This window comes from Alosa sapidissima, chromosome 10 (genome assembly GCF_018492685.1).
Source record: "Alosa sapidissima isolate fAloSap1 chromosome 10, fAloSap1.pri, whole genome shotgun sequence".
Taxonomy (NCBI): domain Eukaryota; kingdom Metazoa; phylum Chordata; class Actinopteri; order Clupeiformes; family Clupeidae; genus Alosa; species Alosa sapidissima.
The window spans coordinates 10337962-10361101 of NC_055966.1; the positions used below are offsets into that span (position 1 = coordinate 10337962).

At 42.3% G+C, this 23140-nt stretch overlaps 1 protein-coding gene across 1 annotated transcript; it reads right to left on the bottom strand.

Moving 5' to 3' along the window:
- Positions 1–783: 783 nt before the first annotated feature.
- LOC121720448 (IgGFc-binding protein-like) lies at positions 784–23084 on the bottom strand. Its single transcript, XM_042106536.1, has 23 exons — positions 23034–23084; positions 22396–22446; positions 19457–19624; positions 17792–17959; positions 16153–16487; positions 15176–15746; positions 14394–14992; positions 13604–14180; positions 12033–12634; positions 11199–11751; positions 10395–10591; positions 10029–10167; positions 8791–9125; positions 7772–8342; positions 6990–7588; positions 6200–6776; positions 4626–5227; positions 3792–4344; positions 2996–3192; positions 2632–2770; positions 2183–2511; positions 1453–2026; positions 784–1094 (listed from the first exon to the last, which is right to left on the bottom strand). Coding segments are annotated over exons 1-23 (8487 nt in total). The 5' UTR covers positions 23083–23084; the 3' UTR covers positions 784–1092.
- Positions 23085–23140: the final 56 nt, after the last annotated feature.

Genomic DNA, 23140 nt, shown 5'->3' on the forward strand with positions numbered 1-23140 from the left:
TATGTCTTTGCTTACCAGAAGCGTGTCTGATGCAGGGCTGCGGGCTGTGGTGGCCTCTCTGCCAATTAAAACGTCTCTTTTTCTCACATTATTTTGTTTTCTTCACTGTTTTGAATGGAAACGCTTCCAACACGCTTGCGTGTAGCGTGAAAAATAGGCGTGAGGCCTATTCCTAGCATTCACGCGTTTTTGGCGCGGCTCGAGCTGCGCTTGAGACGTGCGTGTCACGCAGGCGGTGTGCAAGGTTAACATGGGAGCCCGGACACGCCACGTAGCTGACACGCTAACGCCACGCACCCGGTGTGAAACGGGCCTAACAGTCCTCTACTGTACATGTTAATAATGTGAATATCCACAGTATTGAGATATTGCTCTGATATGCCATATTTATAGTCTTGTTAAATTGTTTTCCTTGTTTTCCATGCTGTCTCAGATAAAAGTATTCAAAGGATTAAAACCCAACCCTGATGCATTTTAGCTGCAGAGTGCTATTCATATTCATTTATATTAATGACATTCATTGTTTATGTTTGTGTGAAGGAAAGAGCTGACACACAGTAAATTGCACATTTATAGATTCATTCCCCTCCGCTTATGAATTTCTGTGATATTTCACCACTAAACACTGCAGATAGTAGACAATAATGATGGTGACTGTTCAGCTAGTGAGAATATTTTGGGTTCTATTAATTTACAAACATACACACACAGAAAGTCTTAAGATGTTTTTGCATACGTATGAACAAAATATTAAAATTAGAAGATTAAAAGATCGAAACAGAATTGTTGTGCATGACTAGCTACGTTTATTGTATATAGATAGATAAACAGTACATGTTATAACAAATCACAATGCATGTGATTTACACAGCACTACAAATAGGTAGGTACTGCTACATGATATATGCATAGCCTTGGTTATATGGCTTTTTACTTAGAAGAATATTTTTTTAACTCTTATACTCTGGATGAAAAAGGAGGAGATCAAAATAGCTGATTGGTAAATTGCTGCAGTTTGGTTTCCGTGTAGAGATATCTCCACTGGTTTTATGTTAGTATCTTCTTCAGCAACTAATCCCCTTCTCGTCAGACTTCTGTGGAAGTGAAACAACAATTGAACAATATTAAGTAATTTTGTCTATGTAGATCTTTAAAGTAAAGCCCCTTTAAGTAAATTATAACAATGATTCATTGCAGGGTTATAGTCAAAATAGACATTCAAAATGACCTAAAAATAGCAAAATAATGTGAAGAAACAACAAGAAGTGACTGTTCTGATGTAACACGCTCAGTGTTGTATCTGTTGGCTCTCTTTCTTGTAATACGACATTGTACCATGTGTGGCCGCTGTATTAAATACAATGCAAGTCAATGGAAGAATGTCACTTGGATGCGTTAAGCGCAACTCAACTAATACACACTAAATTGACTGAGAGAGATAATACCACTTACAACAGTCGAGTGTTTGTAGCCACTGTTTAGAAACGTCAGCACCTTTCAGCTGGCAGATTGTGGCATAATTGGTCATGACCTTGCACAGCATCTGCTTGTCTCCTTTGTGGATGCACATGTTGTAAAGGCAGTCTTCCAACAGCTTCTCTGGCAGAACCTTGGCGTGACAGGCAGCGAAAGCACCACTCTCCACTCCGATCTCGCCACAGTATTCCTTCTCTGTATAAAGCGACGTGTCGTCTGCCGTACAGACAGGGCACTGGCCTGGGCAGGAGTGCAGGCAGGTGCTGTTGGCTTCAGGAAGGCTCCAGGCTTCTGCCCACTTCTTAAGGCTGGGGATGGTGGAGCCATTAGGCATGGAGAAATCGTCAGCCTGGTCTCCGTTGTAGGTACCGCACATGCCCTGCAGGTTCTTATAGTAGCTGCTAAGCACAGTGACGTAGAGAACCTCGCCCCAGTCGAAAGTGATCTCCACTCCGAAGTCGGTCTTAATGAAACCCCTGTAGGACTCCTGAGTAATTATGATCCTCCCAGACTTGAGAGTAACGGGGAGGTTGTAAGTGGAGCCATAAATCTGAGAAACATATGTAATGATCAGCGTCAAGCCTAGATTTAAATTCCGTCCTCTTTTGCATACTGAACATGTTTAATAATTGACACAGTTTTAGTAAATGCATAAAAAATAGATTTAAAGGTGTAGAAAATAAGATTTAAGTTAGATGTTACGGACCTGCACTTTGCCGGGGTCACCATAGACAACAACGATCTGGACACCTTCCATGTTGACTGTTACAGTTTTTAAGTAGGCCCCTCTGTCCTGACTCTCCCTCTCGGTTTTGGCCACAATGCTGAAAGGAGTCAGTGTTTTGTCCAGACCTGTCGTCTGAACCAGTGTGTATGTGCATGAGCCCTGGTAAGAGAACAGCTTGCCATCGAAGCTTTGGTAGTGTGGGTCCCCCACTATCCGGCAGGTGGAGTTGGACATCGCCACACAGTGGACATCGGAGCCATTCTTGACACACGTTTCTTTTTCACGGCAATTCTTTGCCTCACAGGGATCTGTCCCGGAGATGTTGTTTTCAATAGTTAGCATCAACAATTCATTTCATTTCATTTTTAATGATATTAATTCTTTCTGAACTTTGAAATATATATATATATTTTTTACAGGAGACTCACCAACTTGATGGCAGTTTCTTACTCCTTCCCTGATGTCACAGACTTGTTTCACTGTGCACTTGGTATTCTCACATGAAAACACACCATCTACACAGGTGCACTTCTCCTGGCAGTCCTCATTCATCACTGTCTCCCCAGACTGCAGGAAAACACACGTCCACATACTGAGACACATACACAACACTACACTACTATGACATGATGATTTGGAAAATCCAGCTTTGTCGTGAAAAGTAGTAACTAAGGCCAGCAGTCCAGCTCAGCTTGTGCTCTGTGATGAGAAGCTGTCTTTTTTTCATTAGTCTTCATCTTGAAATTGGTAAACAAAACATGCCAAAAGAAAGAAAAGCACACACACACACACCTTGTAATAGCGTCCATCAACTTCACAGCCACATTTCCCCAGTGGCCTACATTCTCCACCATCAAAGGCAAAACCATCCTTACACTCGCACCCCTCCTGGCAATGTGAGCACTTCTGAGGCGTGGTGAGACTGGCACAGGTAGTGGAGCAGGTATCGGCACAGAGCTCATACTGACTGTTCTTTGGGCACGTCATAGCTACGACAGAGAGAATTGGAAAAGAAAACAAAATGTACATCTCCATTTAGTCATTTAGTTGATGCTTTTATCCAAAGAGACTTACAAAAAAGGGGAAACAATCAAGGTAAAGTGTGACGGTCAGGGACATGTTAGAGCAGCAATAAGTACTACTCACATAGAACCAAGTGACAGTTCTAGAAGGAGGATAGTCAAGTGCTAAGTGCTATATTTGCATGTCAAGTTGTTGGTAGGACAGGAGGTACTATTCTAAAGAGCTGGGTCATGACAGAAAATGTCTTGAATTTCCCCTTGGGGATCAATAAAGTATATATATCTATGTATCAGAAAATGAAATTCAGTCTACCCAGAACTCTGATGATTTCAACAGTATAAGAGTGAAAGGGATCATTCAAATATTCCAGTGCTAGCAGCAGGAGTTTTGAGTCTTGAATTTCTTCAGGAGTCTTGAATTTCCCCAGGGGATCAATAAAGTATCTATCTATCTATCTATCTATCTATCTATCTAGGAGTTACGTTTACTGTGACATCTAGCTCAAATGGAAAGAGCAAATACAGTGCACAACATATATACAGTACATTTTATTAGAAACACTCACGACAAAGTGTCTTGTTTCGCCAGCTGTCAACTGAACCCCCAGATTCCTGGCAGACAGCAACGTAGTTCTGCAAGTGTTGGCAAAGGACATCTTTACTGCCCCCTTGCTCCGAAACGTCTTTCACACATTTGTCAAAGTACTCCTGTGGTGGCACAGTTGCGTGGCACTTTGAAAATGGACTCTTTTTGTCTTTCAAGATGTCGCACAACTTTTGGCCCTGCGGTGATGGAGTAGGACACTGGGACCCACAGCCTGTCTGACATTTCACACCCTTCTGATCCACAACCCAGCCCTCAGCAAACGCTTCTGCCGAGGAGGCCTGGGCACCTCCGGGTAAGACGAAATCATCAGCTGGGTTGCCGTTGTAGTTGCCACAGAGGCCCAACAGCACGCCTTTGTAAGAGGATGGCATGTCCACCCTGACCATGGAGATGGTGTCATATGTCACCTCTAAGCCAAAGTTAGTCTGCAGAACGATGACGTGTCCATTGTGATAGACTTGCACCTTCCCGTCGTCCAGTTGGAGAGGGAGATTCACTCGGATGCCATCCAGCTGTCATTGGAGAGGGAGAGAAATGGCAAAACAATGAAAGGAGGGGAAGGCAATAAAACAAAAATCAGCTCATTGTCATTTAGGACTTTCTGAATTCAATATGGATGTGAAATGCTCACAAGGCTTTGACAGAAATGAACCATTGTATGTACCTAACTCTAGCATAAAAAAAACGTAAGATTTAAAAGTATAAGTAAAATAAAAGTACGTTTTTCTCAGGAATCAAAGAGATAAAGTAGAACAGAGGACAGTTAGAAATATGCAGAAGATGACTCAATTACCATTACTTCCCAGATTCTTCCAGGAAACATGACGATGTTGTTATCATTGACTTCTATTTGGACACTACGGGTAACCGTTGGATCATTGGTTGCAGATTCCTGATGGACTACCACACTGAAGGGAACCCTTTTACCATCATTGTCTTGGGTGACCTCTGCCATTTTGTACACACAGTTGCCAGGAACGCTGAAGTCCCTGTTGTCAAAGGAGTGATAGTGTCCTGTCCCAGATACGGAGCAGGTGGCTGTGGTGGTGGGGAAGCAGCCCTCGGCCCCGTCCTGGATGCGGCACACTTCATTGGGCCCACAGGAGAAATCGCTTTGGCACTGCACCCTGCCGTCGTTTCCACACACACAACGGCCCTTGCACTGGTCGTCGAGGAAGAACACCTGGCCTTGCTGGTAGTAGCGGCCCTTGTGCACACAACCACACTGCTCCTGTGGCACACACTGTTCGTCACTCAGCGCAAAGCCGTCATTGCACTCGCAGCCCTCACTGCAGGGAGTGTTTTCGCAGCCTTCTGGCTCACCAGTTCCGGGACACATCGCAGAACAGCTGGACGGGCAAGCCTCGTAGTGGCTGTTTGCTTTGCAAGCCAGCGCTGCCAAAAAGAAACCATACACATCTCTTTGTGAAATGAGTGTGCTGACAACAGAGAAGATGACAACTTGGATTGCTTTACATCATGTCAAAGTGAGTTATTATAAGTAGTAGGGGAAGATTGCGCCCATGTTAACATCCAGAGTAAAAAATAACAGTTTATACATCTCTACAAAACACATTTGGTATTATTACCAATTAGTTAACATTTATAAAACAGGTATGTTAAGTATGTTTCTATGTGCCCTAGATCAAAGTTTTAAAATAGGCTGGTCTGTAACTCCATTACGGTAACTCTGTACTCTGTTACCATGAAAAGCCCCCCCCCCCCCCCTCCCTCAATTGCATTAAGCCCAGAAATGAAAATAATTAGTTACAGCAAAGTTACAGAATTCTTTCTATATCTTCAGCTGAGATGTTCTGAACAGCACCAAATTTGATGTGTATTGCCACGCTAAAAGCCTTTGGGTGCATGCCAAGTTTCGTGAAATTCTGTCCATGGGGGGCCATGAAATAAATAAATTTGTACTTGTACATCTAGTGACTGTACACCCATCAGCTTGTAGCTGGATTATATTTGAGAACTGCATGTTTGATGATGTTGACTTTTATGGTAAAAATGTGATGTTGATTTTCTGTAACTCTGTTACCGAGCACTTTCTGTCATATAAAGACACATACAAATCATATAAAGATTTAATTTCATTAGACCATTTTGTGTTACCATTGAAGTACATGTAGGTACATACTGACATATTGTTCTTACATTTTGGTTCATTAATTGCTAAGTGATGCCAAAAAATGTAGTGGGAATGTAACTCTGTTACTGCGTGATCTTCCGCTGTATATAATCAGTCATGTTAGAAGCAGTATAACATCATAAAGAGGAACTTGTTGTGCTCTGCAGCACCGTTGGATCAGACACATTGTTTACGTGGCCTTAATTGCTCTCCTGAAAAATTGTTGTACTCACGACAAAGTGACTCTGTTCTCCAGACGTCGATCCTGGCTTTTGCCTCCTGGCACACGGAGGTGTACGTGCTGAGGGCGTTGCAAAGTGCAGAGGAGTGGCCCTGATACATGCACATGTCATAAACACAGTCTTCATAGTACTGCTCTGGATCCTCTTTGCTGTGACAGTCCTTGAAAGGACCAGTCTTGTCTGTGAGGATGCTGCAGGGTTTTTGGAACGGCTCATTCTGCTTTGAGTTGATGTCACACTTAAGGCACGTCTTGCCCTCACATTTTTCAGTGTCTTTGCACCGAGAATCATTCTTCACTTTCCAGCTTTCACCAAACTCCGTTGGATTTTTGGCAGGGGTTTTGTTGGGTGTGAGCATGTCATCGTTTCCATGGCCATTGAAGTTTCCACACAGGCCACCTAGCACTCCTTGGTAGGTGCTTGGGACAGTAACTGACACGTAGCTTCTCCAGTCAAACTGCATTTCCAGGCCAAAATCAGTTTTGACCACTCCAGCCCGGCCTCTTCGGAAAATTGACAGTCGTCCATTTTCCAATGCCAGTGGCAGGTTTACAAACGTGTTGTTAAGCTTTACAGGAAGACATAAGATTTAGAGTCAGTTAAGGATGCTCTTTCACAGAGAATTTACAACATCACATACAAAATGTGTTGTCTTTTGTGTTATACATAACTGTGTACCACAGAAATCAAACAAAAATAATGTATGCATTGTTGATTTTTAAGTTGAAGTTTGATGTCAAAGTTATAGATTAGTTACAGCTTCATAAATAAAAGAACTTACCATGACTCTGCCTGGATTGTCGCTGCTCAAAACAATGGTGTGTCCATACACTTTTATCAAGGCTGTCTTGGTGTATGCCACTGCCTTGTTTCGGCCTCGGTTCTCATTCTGGACCTGCACCTCAAAAGGTTTCAGAGAAGGATCTGTAGTGCTGATTACTTTGGACAAGAGGTATGTGCATGTTCCTTGGAAGTCAAATTTCTTGCCATCAAACGAGCGGTAGTGTGGGTCACCGGAGCCACGGCAGGTACCATAAGACAGTGGGTAACAGTCTCTCACACCATTCCTCAAAGAACACACTTCAGAACTCTTGCACTTGGTTACAGTGCACTGCAGGGTTCCAGACGTGCATGTGCATTTTTTAGTGCACGTGTTGTCATCCCAAAATGTCTGTCCTGGAGGGTAATAGCGCCCTCCACTGGTGCAGCCACATGAGCTCACTGGCACACACGTTTCACCACTGAGCACAAAGCCCTTGTTACACTGGCAGCCCTCTACGCAGGGCTCCTGACACGTGGATGGGGCATTTCTCTCAGCACAGGAGGCTGCGCACGCTGGCCCACATGCTTCATAGTGGCTATTTGCAGGACAGTCCATCGCTGTGAGTAACAGTGGGGAAAAGAATAGAACAACACATCACCGAATTTACATACAAATACAATTGAGTTTAGTAGGCTACAGTATGTCATCAATCAGATAACATGTTGAATACTCTTCTGCTTAAAAACTAAGAACATGGAATTATATCATTTTCTCATGGTCTCATGGTTAAACACACTTACGACAGTTTGCAAGAGTTCTCCAGCCATCGATCTTGATGCCCGCAGCCATGCATTCATCCACATAATTTTCAATGTTGTCACAGAGGAAGCTTCTGATGCCGCTATTGATGCAGGTGTCATACACACAGTTGTCGAAGAACATACCAGGGTCAACTTTATTTATGCATTTGGCAAATACACTCTTGGTGTCAGTGATGAGGCCACAGTACTCTACCCTACTAAATTCATTTTTCTGGGCTGCCGAGCAACTGGGGCATTTCCCACGACAGTCGTCATGGCAAAACAAGTCCCCATCCTGCATTTTCCAACTCTTTGCGAACTCGAGGGCTGAGGAAAGTTGACTTCCAGAGCGGGTGGTCCATTCATCGTTGTGGTCACCGTTGTAATTCCCACACAATCCGCCCAGTGTACGAAAGTAGCTGCTTGGTGCTGTGATGCGCAGCATCATATTCCAGTCGTATGTGACTTTCAGCCCAAACTTTGTTGTCAGAACAGCATTCCTGCCTCTGTGGACTACCTGGAGCTTTCCCCCCGCTAGACTCACAGGCAGGTAAACAATTTCACCATCCACCTGGTGAAGAAGTGGGGTATTGGAACATCAACAAAACTAAAACCTTTTAGATTATTTATTTTGATTCACACTATAAGTCAGTAACATTTTAAATGCAGGGCACAAAAATGAATATGCAATATAACAAATAGATTTGCTTTCCTAGCTCTGATATAAATTAGCTCTACGAAAATATCGATTAAAAATGGAATGCAGTCCTTATCTCCTCTTCAGAAAGCCACCGCTTAATCAGCAAGCAACCAGTGAAATACTAAAATATAGCTATTGGTTTGGTCCAAACATTTTCACGTGAATGTGCCACTTGACTATTTCCCTGAGCTGCTCTTTGGAAAGTCATCAGATCAATTCATAGTGGGGTCTTAAATGTTTAGGGGATTGATGCATTGCTCAGTCAGCCAGCCATCTTTATTTGACAACAACAACAAAAATCACAACCTTTATTCCTTACCTCGGCTCTGGCCCTTTTTTCGCTGATGGTCACGGTGTGATTGTACACAGTAACCGTGACCTTCCTGACATACGCCACCCATTTGTTGCCTCTGTGGTTATTCTTGGCCAGGACTGTGAAGGGAACAAGGCCTGCCTCTTTTTTCAGAACCTCAGCCATGGTGTAGGTGCAGGTGCCTTGGAAGTCGTAGCGTTTCCCATCAAAGGTTCTGTAATGGGGATCACCCAGAGCCGAGCAGGTCTCCTCTGATGTGTGAACGCAGGCACCTCTCTTGCACTCCTCCTTCTCCCCACATGTGATACCATCACAAGGGTCAGGTGGTGGAGTTGGTACAACTAAAAAAATATGATTTTTTATTTTACAAAAATTATACATTGAGAGGATTTTGCAATGCAGTTTGGCTATATTCGGATCATTTCAGTGTTAATTCAGTTCATACTTAAGATTCATAAACAATTTTCATTAACAATCTCATTTATCATATTGTTAAGGCATCAAAGGTTCTGTAATGGGGATCACCCAAAGCCGAGCAGGTTTCCTCTGATGTGTGAACACAGACACAGTGGTGTAGCGGGGTTACACTATTTTAAAGGGACACCAGGCAACGTTTTTGTGTTAATTACTCATCTTCGTAAGTCGGTATATGGTTAAATGACTCATTACAGGGCGAATGAAGACTCTCTCGCCCGCCCCTACTGCCTGTAGGAAGAATATCCCGCTTGCAAGTTCAGTGTATCATACCCGCCGACCAAAGCAGGATCAGAAAACTCTGACGGAAGATGCAAAGAAAAGGAAAAGAGCTTCAGACCGAGTGAGGGGGAGTTTCGTAGAGAAAAAGCATCAGGCTTCCCTGGTGTCCCTTTAATAACATCATTGCAAAAACTGTCACACTCGCACCTCCACATACATCGGTGCGTATAAGGCCAAGGCCAAATTGTTGCCAGATTTCGTGAACATGAAACCGAATTCAAAAAAATAATTAAATGACTTGGATTAGCTTCAAAATGGAATGTCTTCACCCAAACTACACTTTTCCACCAAAGTCTATGAATATGGTCTGTAGCTTTTTTTAATTGTGTTTAATCATACAATAAACAGACAAACCATGATGTAGAGTACCCTATGTAATCTAGCGTAGTCTAATCTCCTAGTTAGCATCAACAATTCATTTCATTTCATTTTTAATGATATTAATTCTTTCTGAACTTTGAAATATATATTTTTTACAGGAGACTCACCAACTTGATGGCAGTTTCTTACTCCTTCCCTGATGTCACAGACTTGTTTCACTGTGCACTTGGTATTCTCACATGAAAACACACCATCTACACAGGTGCACTTCTCCTGGCAGTCCTCGTTCATCACTGTCTCCCCAGACTGCAGGAAAACACACGTCCACATACTGAGACACATACACAACACTACACTACTATGACATGATGATTTGGAAAATCCAGCTTTGTCGTGAAAAGTAGTAACTAAGGCCAGCAGTCCAGCTCAGCTTGTGCTCTGTGATCAGAAGCTGTCTTTTTTTCATTAGTCTTCATCTTGAAATTGGTAAACAAAACATGCCAAAAGAAAAAAAAGCACACACACACACACACCTTGTAATAGCGTCCATCAACTTCACAGCCACATTTCCCCAGTGGCCTACATTCTCCACCATCAAAGGCAAAACCATCCTTACACTCGCACCCCTCCTGGCAATGTGAGCACTTCTGAGGCGTGGTGAGACTGGCACAGGTAGTGGAGCAGGTATCGGCACAGAGCTCATACTGACTGTTCTTTGGGCACGTCATAGCTACGACAGAGAGAATTGGAAAAGAAAACAAAATGTACATCTCCATTTAGTCATTTAGTTGATGCTTTTATCCAAAGAGACTTACAAAAAAGGGGAAACAATCAAGGTAAAGTGTGACGGTCAGGGACATGTTAGAGCAGCAATAAGTACTACTCACATAGAACCAAGTGACAGTTCTAGAAGGAGGATAGTCAAGTGCTAAGTGCTATATTTACATGTCAAGTTGTTGGTAGGACAGGAGGTACTATTCTAAAGAGCTGGGTCATGACAGAAAATGTCTTGAATTTCCCCTTGGGGATCAATAAAGTATATATATCTATGTATCAGAAAATGAAATTCAGTCTACCCAGAACTCTGATGATTTCAACAGTATAAGAGTGAAAGGGATCATTAAAATATTCCAGTGCTAGCAGCAGGAGTTTTGAGTCTTGAATTTCTTCAGGAGTCTTGAATTTCCCCTGGGGATCAATAAAGTATCTATCTATCTATCTATCTATCTATCTATCTATCTATCTAGGAGTTACGTTTACTGTGACATCTAGCTCAAATGGAAAGAGCAAATACAGTGCACAACATATATACAGTACATTTTATTAGAAACACTCACGACAAAGTGTCTTGTTTCGCCAGCTGTCAACTGAACCCCCAGATTCCTGGCAGACAGCAACGTAGTTCTGCAAGTGTTGGCAAAGGACATCTTCACTGCCCCCTTGCTCCGAAACGTCTTTCACACATTTGTTAAAGTACTCCTGTGGTGGCACAGTTGCGTGGCACTTTGAAAATGGACTCTTTTTGTCTTTCAAGATGTCGCACAACTTTTTGCCCTGCGGTGATGGAGTAGGACACTGGGACCCACAGCCTGTCTGACATTTCACACCCTTCTGATCCACAACCCAGCCCTCAGCAAACGCTACTGCCGAGGAGGCCTGGGCACCTCCGGGTAAGACGAAATCATCAGCTGGGTTGCCGTTGTAGTTGCCACAGAGGCCCAACAGCATGCCTTTGTAAGAGGATGGCATGTCCACCCTGACCATGGAGATGGTGTCATATGTCACCTCTAAGCCAAAGTTAGTCTGCAGAACGATGACGTGTCCATTGTGATAGACTTGCACCTTCCCGTCGTCCAGTTGGAGAGGGAGATTCACTCGGATGCCATCCAGCTGTCATTGGAGAGGGAGAGAAATAGCAAAACAATGAAAGGAGGGGAAGGCAATAAAACAAAAATCAGCTCATTGTCATTTAGGACTTTCTGAATTCAATATGGATGTGAAATGCTCACAAGGCTTTGACAGAAATTAACCATTGTATGTACCTAACTCTAGCATAAAAAAAACGTAAGATTTAAAAGTATAAGTAAAATAAAAGTATGTTTTTCTCAGGAATCAAAGAGATAAAGTAGAACAGAGGACAGTTAGAAATATGCAGAAGATGACTCAATTACCATTACTTCCCAGATTCTTCCAGGAAGCATGACGATGTTGTTATCATTGACTTCTATTTGGACACTACGGGTAACCGTTGGATCATTGGTTGCAGATTCCTGATGGACTACCACACTGAAGGGAACCCTTTCACCATCATTGTCTTGGGTGACCTCTGCCATTTTGTACACACAGTTGCCAGGAACGCTGAAGTCCCTGTTGTCAAAGGAGTGATAGTGTCCTGTCCCAGATACGGAGCAGGTGGCTGTGGTGGTGGGGAAGCAGCCCTCGGCCCCGTCCTGGATGCGGCACACTTCATTGGGCCCACAGGAGAAATCGCTTTGGCACTGCACCCTGCCGTCGTTTCCACACACACAACGGCCCTTGCACTGGTTGTCGAGGAAGAACACCTGGCCTTGCTGGTAGTAGCGGCCCTTGTGCACACAACCACACTGCTCCTGTGGCACACACTGTTCGTCACTCAGCGCAAAGCCGTCATCGCACTCGCAGCCCTCACTGCAGGGAGTGTTTTCGCAGCCTTCTGCCTCATCAGTTCCGGGACACATCGCAGAACAGCTGGACGGACAAACCTCGTAGTGGCTGTTTGCTTTGCAAGCCAGCGCTGCCAAAAAGAAACCATACACATCTCTTTGTGAAATGAGTGTGCTGACAGAGAAGATGACAACTTGGATTGCTTTACATCATGTCAAAGTGAGTTATTATAAGTAGTAGGGGAAGATTGCGCCCATGTTAACATCCAGAGTAAAAAATAACAGTTTATACATCTCTACAAAACACATTTGGTATGATTACCAATTAGTTAACATTTATAAAACAGGTATGTTAAGTATGTTTCTATGTGCCCTAGATCAAAGTTTTAAAATAGGCTGGTCTGTAACTCCATTACGGTAACTCTGTACTCTGTTACCATGAAAAGCCCCCCCCCCCCCCCTCCCTCAATTGCATTAAGCCCAGAAATGAAAATAATTAGTTACAGCAAAGTTACAGAATTCTTTCTATATCTTCAGCTGAGATGTTCTGAACAGCACCAAATTTGATGTGTATTGCCACGCTAAAAGCCTTTGGGTGCATGCCAAGTTTCGTGAAATTCTGTCCATGGGGGGCCATGAAATAAATTAATTTGTACTTGTACATCTAGTGACTGTACACCCATCAGCTTGTAGCTGGATTATATTTGAGAACTGCATGTTTGATGATGTTGACTTTTATGGTAAAAATGTGATGTTGATTTTCTGTAACTCTGTTACCGAGCACTTTCTGTCATATAAAGACACATACAAATCATATAAAGATTTAATTTCATTAGACCATTTTGTGTTACCATTGAAGTACATGTAGGTACATACTGACATATTGTTCTTACATTTTGGTTCATTAATTGCTAAGTGATGCCAAAAAATTTAGTGGGATTGTAACTCTGTTACTGCGTGATCTTCCGCTGTATATAATCAGTCATGTTAGAAGCAGTATAACATCATAAAGAGGAACTTGTTGTGCTCTGCAGCACCGTTGGATCAGACACATTGTTTACGTGGCCTTAATTGCTCTCCTGAAAAATTGTTGTACTCACGACAAAGTGACTCTGTTCTCCAGACGTCGATCCTGGCTTTTGCCTCCTGGCACACGGAGGTGTACGTGCTGAGGGCGTTGCAAAGTGCAGAGGAGTGGCCCTGATACATGCACATGTCATAAACACAGTCTTCATAGTACTGCTCTGGATCCTCTTTGCTGTGACAGTCCTTGAAAGGACCAGTCTTGTCTGTGAGGATGCTGCAGGGTTTTTGGAACGGCTCATTCTGCTTTGAGTTGATGTCACACTTAAGGCACGTCTTGCCCTCACATTTTTCAGTGTCTTTGCACCGAGAATCATTCTTCACTTTCCAGCTTTCACCAAACTCCGTTGGATTTTTGGCAGGGGTTTTGTTGGGTGTGAGCATGTCATCGTTTCCATGGCCATTGAAGTTTCCACACAGGCCACCTAGCACTCCTTGGTAGGTGCTTGGGACAGTAACTGACACGTAGCTTCTCCAGTCAAACTGCATTTCCAGGCCAAAATCAGTTTTGACCACTCCAGCCCGGCCTCTTCGGAAAATTGACAGTCGTCCATTTTCCAATGCCAGTGGCAGGTTTACAAACGTGTTGTTAAGCTTTACAGGAAGACATAGGATTTAGAGTCAGTTAAGGATGCTCTTTCACAGAGAATTTACAACATCACATACAAAATGTGTTGTCTTTTGTGTTATACATAACTGTGTACCACAGAAATCAAACAAAAATAATGTATGCATTGTTGGTTTTTAAGTTGAAGTTTGATGTCAAAGTTATAGATTAGTTACAGCTTCATAAATAAAAGAACTTACCATGACTCTGCCGGGATTGTCACTGCTCAAAACAATGGTGTGTCCATACACTTTTATCAAGGCTGTCTTGGTGTATGCCACTGCCTTGTTTCGGCCTCGGTTCTCATTCTGGACCTGCACCTCAAAAGGTTTCAGAGAAGGATCTGTAGTGCTGATTACTTTGGACAAGAGGTATGTGCATGTTCCTTGGAAGTCAAATTTCTTGCCATCAAACGAGCGGTAGTGTGGGTCACCGGAGCCACGGCAGGTACCATAAGACAGTGGGTAACAGTCTCTCACACCATTCCTCAAAGAACACACTTCAGAACTCTTGCACTTGGTTACAGTGCACTGCAGGGTTCCAGACGTGCATGTGCATTTTTTAGTGCACGTGTTGTCAGCCCAAAATGTCTGTCCTGGAGGGTAATAGCGCCCTCCACTGGTGCAGCCACATGAGCTCACTGGCACACACGTTTCACCACTGAGCACAAAGCCCTTGTTACACTGGCAGCCCTCTACGCAGGGCTGCTGACACGTGGATGGGGCATTTCTCTCAGCACAGGAGGCTGCGCACGCTGGCCCACATGCTTCATAGTGGCTATTTGCAGGACAGTCCATCGCTGTGAGTAACAGTGGGGAAAAGAATAGAACAACACATCACCGAATTTACATACAAATACAATTGAGTTTAGTAGGCTACAGTATGTCATCAATCAGATAACATGTTGAATACTCTTCTGCTTAAAAACTAAGAACATGGAATTATATCATTTTCTCATGGTCTCATGGTTAAACACACTTACGACAGTTTGCAAGAGTTCTCCAGCCATCGATCTTGATGCCCGCAGCCATGCATTCATCCACATAATTTTCAATGTTGTCACAGAGGAAGCTTCTGATGCCATTATTGATGCAGGTGTCATACACACAGTTGTCGAAGAACATACCAGGGTCAACTTTATTTATGCATTTGGCAAATACACTCTTGGTGTCAGTGATGAGGCCACAGTACTCTACCCCACTAAATTCATTTTTCTGGGCTGCCGAGCAGCTGGGGCATTTCCCACGACAGTCGTCATAGCAAAACAAGTCCCCATCCTGCATTTTCCAACTCTTTGCAAACTCGAGGGCTGAGGAAAGTCGACTTCCAGAGCGGGTGGTCCATTCATCCTTGCGGTCACCGTTGTAATTTCCACACAATCCGCCCAGTGTACGAAAGTAGCTGCTTGGTGCTGTGATGCGCAGCATCATATTCCAGTCGTATGTGACTTTCAGCCCAAACTTTGTTGTCAGAACAGCATTCCTGCCTCTGTGGACTACCTGGAGCTTTCCCCCCTCTAGACTCACAGGCAGGTAAACAATTTCACCATCCACCTGGTGAAGAAGTGGGGTATTGGAACATCAACAAAACTAAAACCTTTTAGATTATTTATTTTGATTCACACTATAAGTCAGTAACATTTTAAATCCAGGGCACAAAAAATATAAATTAGCTCTATGAAAATATCGATTAAAAATGGAAAGCAGTCCTTATCTCCTCTTCAGAAAGCCACCGCTTAATCAGCAAGCAACCAGTGAAATACTAAAATATAGCTATTGGTTTGGTCCAAACATTTTCACGTGAATGTGCCACTTGACTATTTCCCTGAGCTGCTCTTTGGAAAGTCATCAGATCAATTCATAGTGGGGTCTTAAATGTTTAGGGGATTGATGCATTGCTCAGTCAGCCAGCCATCTTTATTTGACAACAACAACAAAAATCACAACCTTTATTCCTTACCTCGGCTCTGGCCCTTTTTTCGCTGATGGTCACGGTGTGATTGTACACAGTAACCGTGACCTTCCTGACATACGCCACCCATTTGTTGCCTCTGTGGTTATTCTTGGCCAGGACTGTGAAGGGAACAAGGCCTGCCTCTTTTTTCAGAACCTCAGCCATGGTGTAGGTGCAGGTGCCTTGGAAGTCGTAGCGTTTCCCATCAAAGGTTCTGTAATGGGGATCACCCAGAGCCGAGCAGGTCTCCTCTGATGTGTGAACGCAGGCACCTCTCTTGCACTCCTCCTTCTCCCCACATGTGATACCATCACAAGGGTCAGGTGGTGGAGTTGGTACAACTAAAAAAATATGATTTTTTATTTTACAAAAATTATACATTGAGAGGATTTTGCAATGCAGTTTGGCTATATTCGGATCATTTCAGTGTTAATTCAGTTCATACTTAAGATTCATAAACAATTTTCATTAACAATCTCATTTATCATATTGTTAAGGCATCAAAGGTTCTGTAATGGGGATCACCCAAAGCCGAGCAGGTTTCCTCTGATGTGTGAACACAGACACAGTGGTGTAGCAGGGTTACACTATTTTAAAGGGACACCAGGCAACGTTTTCGTGTTAATTACTCATCTTCGTAAGTCGGTATATGGTTAAATGACTCATTACAGGGCGAATGAAGACTCTCTCGCCCGCCCTACTGCCTGTAGGAAGAATATCCCGCTTGCAAGTTCAGTGTATCATACCCGCCGACCAAAGCAGGATCAGAAAACTCTGACGGAAGATGCCAACAAAAGGAAAAGAGCTTCAGACCGAGTGAGGGGGAGTTTCGTAGAGAAAAAGCATCAGGCTTGCCTGGTGTCCCTTTAATGACATCATTGCAAAAACTGTCACACTCGCACCTCCACATACATCGGTGCGTATAAGGCCAAGGCCAAATTGTTGCCAGCTTTCGTGAACATGAAACCGAATTCAAAAAAATAATTAAATGACTTGGATTAGCTTCAAAATGGAATGTCTTCACCCAAACTACACTTTTCCACCAAAGTCTATGAATATGGTCTGTAGCTTTTTTTAATTGTGTTTAATCATACAATAAACAGACAAACCATGATGTAGAGTACCCTATGTGATCTAGCGTAGTCTAATCTCCTTGACGCATAATGCTGCATGGCTTCATTCATTACCACACGTAAACCATGGCAATAACAATAGCAAACGCAGGATTCCAGGATTCACACGCATTCAATGCGCTGTGTACCCTGGAAATTTCAAGAGTTCTCGCGAAAGCACAATTGTCTCTGCGAGACACTCTGGCAATGAGTAATGATGCACGTTACTTTTACCCCTTGCATCGCGAGGAACCAATCACATCGGTTTATCTGATGTAAGCGGGCCATGAGGCGAGCTAAACAGATGACGACAGTGCTGCAACGAATTAGTCAGTAAACATTGGTCGTAGTGTTATCCAATTGCGTCAAGGTCCGGAATCAGTCAGTAAACATAAGTATTGTAGGTTATCAACACTAGCTCCAAAACCAATATCACTCATTGTAAGATTGCCACATCTCTAGTACAAACTTACTTCAGGTGTTACATTTCATAAAGAAGTTAACCATGTCCCAGTAAAATACTAATTTCTTACCTAAGTCAGTACACTCTCCCCATCTGTTATCCTTGTCGAAGTTGTATGTGGTCGCACACCATGGCCTGTTATGGTCCATGCTGGTGCATTTCCAGTAAGTTGTGCGTTTATACACGAAAGGGAAGACGCAAACTGCACCTTTGGCATTTCCATGAATAGTGGGATTACCTGGAAACGGCAAAGGAAATAGTGTTATGATAGTTTGCAGTACAGGTTTGTGTTCAGACCTGCTCATTTGGAAGCAAATTTATTTTGAGAAAAAGGAAACTCATAAAGAAATAAATATTTTCAATGAAAATATGCTGCTCACAATTATTGGCACCCCTGAAAAATCTTATATACAAAACCTAACAGAAGCATTTTCCTGTCTAATTTCAACTTATTTATATTGTCTGTGAACTTTCAGAAGTAGTTCATGACTTTCTTTTTCACTACGGTATGAAAATAAAGTCACACAGAGGCTGAATCCTCTAGTCATTTTTCAACATCGGAAAGACAAGAGAATACGCTACATTTAAATTAACAAGAAAGTGTGTTGACATTCATAAGTCAGAGAATGTTTATGAAAAGTACTTTGTTGAAAATGCCTATATGTACAGTTAAAACAATGATTAAAAGGTTCTAATCATCTGGAAATGTGACAAACATGCTTGGACAAAGACCCATGGGTATATTGCCCCCATGTACAGTATGGAAGATGGTAAGATAGGTAAAAAATTCCATAGGAACCACTGTTGGAGAGTTACAGACAAAGGTATCATCTTGGGGTCACCAAGTGACCTCACTGCTAATAGATTATTTAGAGGGCATGTCAGGTAAAAGCCTGTCCACTTAATTATCAATGTAAGCGGCAAGAGTTGCTGAATGGTACAGTGACTTTGTCTGGAAGTGTGGTCTATTGTCAGATGAAATGAAAATTGCACTCTTTGGCTAGAAACACATTAGGTGTGTTTGGCGTGTATAGAAGAATGACTATACTGAAAAGAACGCCATGCCTAATGAGAATTATGGTGGAGGGGCTGTGCTATTGTGGGGCTGTTTTTATTCCCAAAGGCCTAGATAACCTAATTAAGGTGCATGGTATCATGAACACCAAGACAAACCTGAACATTTTCAAAGGAAATCTGTCAATCTCTGCCAAGACACTAAAAGTTAGTCATGATTGGGTCATTCATCAGGTCAATGAACCAAAACAAACGTCCAGATCAAAACAAATATGGTTTGCTGAACACAAAATCAAGCCTCGGGCAGTTCCCTGATCTAAACTCCATAGAAAAACAGTGGGGTGAGTCAAAGAGGAGAATGCACAAGTCTGGACCTAGAAATCTGGACGATCTAGGGAGATTTTGTGAAGACCAACTTTCTTAAATCCCTTGCTTTGTATTCTCCAACTTTATGGGGTGTCACACAAGAATAGCACAAGCTGTTTTTTTGGCAAAGGGAGGCTTCAAGAAGGTATTACAAGCAGGGGTCCCAATAATTGTGAGCAACGTGTTTTTGTTAAACATATTTATTTCTTTATGAGATTTTCCTTTTGCTCAGAATAAATTTGCTTCCCTTCAAGGTTGGATTTTTCCTAATGTTTTCATTGTGAGATTACAATAAATCACCAACAGATTTTCATAAAGAAGTGAACCATGTCCCAGTAAAATAATAATTTCTTACCTAAACTAATACACTCTCCCCATCTCTTATTCCTGTCATAGCTGTGTGTAGTCGCACACCATGGCTTGTTATGGTTAATGCTGGTGCATTTCCAGTACACTGTGCGTTTATACACGAAAGGGAAGACGCAAGCTGCACCTTTGGCATTTCCATTAATAGTGGGATTACCTGGAAACAGCAAAGGAAATAGTGTTATGATAGTTTGCAGTACAGGTTTGTGTTCAGACCTGCATGGCATTGCTGCCTGCCACACGTCCTCCAGTGCCTAGGTTAAGGTGGGGTGGTGGGCAACGGGGCCCAGGTTCGAGTCCGGCCCGAGTCATTTTCCGATCCCACCCCATCTCTCTCTTCCACTTGCTTTCTGTCCATCTCTTCTCTGTCCTATATAATAAATGGCAAAATGCTCCTAAAAATATATTTTAAAAAATCAATGTTTCTTTAAAAAAATAAAATAAAATAACACTGGACTAAAAGCAATAAAAGGTTTCAAGGTTAACCCCCACCCCACATTGCCTCTCTCTGTAAGGAGCCAGGGCTCACACCCTGGTGCTTTACTGGGTCATCAGCTGGGGACCACCGGTCACTGACGTTCAACTCCTTTAACCCCAGTACATCTCCTGGTGGTGGAGCAATGGCAGAGGTCTCCTCCTGACACCCTAGATCAGGGGTCGGCAACCCGCGGCTCTTTGATCCCTCTGATGCGGCTCAGCTTTTGAAAATAATAATGAGTAGGCCTATTTAATTAAAATGTATTTTATTTTAGTTCGTAGGTCTATCTGAGTAATTTATATAACTTCCCACCTCACTTGACTCCGTAACCTTAGCCTGCACAATATTGTTACATTCGCGGTTCCTTGCCATGTCGATATCAAACAAAATCACCCGATTTCCCTCCATTTCAGTCAACGAGAACACTTACCTTTAATTGTTATTGTTGATGTCAAGTCAAGTCAAGTCAGATTTATTTGTATAGCGCAAACATGCACAGAGTGCAACCCAAAGCGCCCCACATATAAGACATTGTCATTGACACAGACTAACAAAGACAATAAATGCCGGACGGAGCGGCGTAGTCGCCAGCGTACCCGTGACACCAAGACATACATATAAGAAATAACAAACACAAAAGATGCCGGACGGAGCGGCGTAGTCGCCAGCGTACCCATGACACCAAGACATACAACAAACGAATTAATAAATAAAATAAATAAAAATTAAACACAAAATTAGTCAAATTTCCAACCGGCTGAAAATGTCCAAGGGCAAAGATGACCCGCGTGAAAACTGCGCACAGCTGTGTCTTCACGATGCAACACCAACAAAGTTCTTTATAACTGACCAACCCGGAGGCTGGCAGTCTGGAGAGCACTGGAAGGACAAGACAGTCCGAATTTGTTATGGGCGACCCTGCTGATTATCAGCTCGGTGGTCTTAGACAGTGACCGTTTGTTGTGTTAATGTGTGCGCTTGCTGTAGGCTAGATAAGGAAAATGTCAAAAAGGGAACGTCAGCAACCACAGCTTGCGAGCGCGAACACAAGCGGGCTGAAATGGGAAAGTTTCCATCCGAAGACTGATTCTGAAAACGCGAAATGAACTGCCCGTTATATATCGCACACTGCAACGAGTTAGTATTGCTGTGTTAACCCTATTCCACTGGCATGTGAGAAATCTTTCTCACATATGAAAAATATAAAGACAAACCTGCGCTCACGTTTAAGGGCAATTCCGCGCAAAACTGTCACATCCATAACGCCAACACAATGCCATGGTAGGCTATTTAGTTGGCGTTATATATATGACAGTTTTGCGTGGAGTTGCCCTTAAATGATGCCTCAATTCTTGCATGAAACTCACTGAATATGAGCAGCCAGCCAGACTCCAAGGCCATCACTAAATCTAATCTCTGGTAGGCCTAATGTTCAATTTCGCCAATGACATGTCAATGAAAATTGAGTGTTGTGCTATGAAACATGTGTTGTGCTATGATGTTACTTTGCATACCAAAGGACACTGGGAAAATAGGGGGTGGTGTTTAGCCTACATGGGAAGCCTAAGGGCTATACTTCTGTCATTCCACTTTACATTTCAAGTTACTTGCACATTAGTTTTAAAACTAGTAGAAAATGTATTTAAAACATCCTCTGTTGAATGAAAGTAAATGTACGTTAAATATCCAAACTTTTTCTTGTAACCGTCTTTATGTGGCTCTTCTGAGATTAAAAAAAAAATAAAAAATTGGTAAAAGTGGCTCTCCAGGCAAAAAAGGTTGCCGACCCCTGCCCTAGATGTTGTCCAGCCCCCAACTCCTCAGCCACAGCCCGAAGCTGCCTCTTCAGCTAGCCCTTTGAAGGCTTCTCAGTATTCTGCCCCTGTGATGCCCATGTCCTTGAGGACCTGACAAAACTCCGGCATCCCACCTCATTTGCGGTAAGTAACAGTGTTAGATATTAGGCAATAGTCACTTTACACAAAGCTCTTTTTTCCCTACATATGTTAAATAAAATATATTTAAAAACCTAAGATATCAAAGTTAAGTAACAAATTGGATACTTCATTACATTCTAGCTAACAATAAACTTAAACAGCCTGTATGAGATCTTTGTGAAGTTTACTGGAAAGGTAATATTAGAATCTCCTGAATGAAATTAAATGAAGTCATGCAGCCTCTTAAAGATCAATCTCTGGCTACAAGTACATGTTAATATTAGACTTTTCCATCAGTATAGGTATATTAAGTATATTTAAGTATAAGTACCAAGTACAGATTAGATATACTTAAACCTTGATGTATACTTATTGTAAAAGCCTAGTGTAATTCAATATAGTGTATTTCTGTTCAGTACACAAAAAGTAAGCTATACGTATGCTTTGTTCAAAATAAGTAGACCAACAGTACACTTCCATAAACTTATTTTTGCTAAGGGTGGGCCTACTCACCATCTGTGTGAATGATTACCCCACCATAAGAAGTCGCATTGGTGACTCCAACTGCCAATCAAATCAATACATTACATTCCCTCTAGTCTATGTCTCCAAATTAAAAACACATATATCTGAAAAATCAAATCAGCCATACACTATGATCAGTGCAGAGACTGTGTCATATCTTGAGGATACTTTAGCAGATTTGTAAACCCACTCACTGATCAGAAACCTGCTAAGGCAACTGATGACCATTGGCCTACCAAGTTTACGGATGTTTAAGGCTGATAACCTACCTACCTATTTCAATATTTGAGTTATTCAAAAATTGGGTATTGTTGTTAGATTTATCTTCACTCAATCAAAACAACACAATTGCAATTTTACTGAAATTACCTGATATACACAATTAAATGCCATGACTTTTGTAATGTTTTTAAAAATGGAGATATAGCATTTTGGAACCAAACTCTTCATATGTGAAGAATACCAAATTATTCTTTGAAGTGTACTTTGTGGAAAATAGATCTTTATGTAAGTCTGTTTTCAGACACGTCCAAGCTGTCCAGTGAACATATAGCATTCACTGGATATGACTATTTTAGAAGCCAGTAATTCAAAATGGCATCAATCACTGGTTATAATGGTCTTACCAGAAACGATCACAGCAGTCAGGCAGAATAATAGTGTTTTAGTGTCCATGGCTGAAAACAACACAACATATATATTCTTCCTCCTTGAAACACTTTTTCAATTTTTA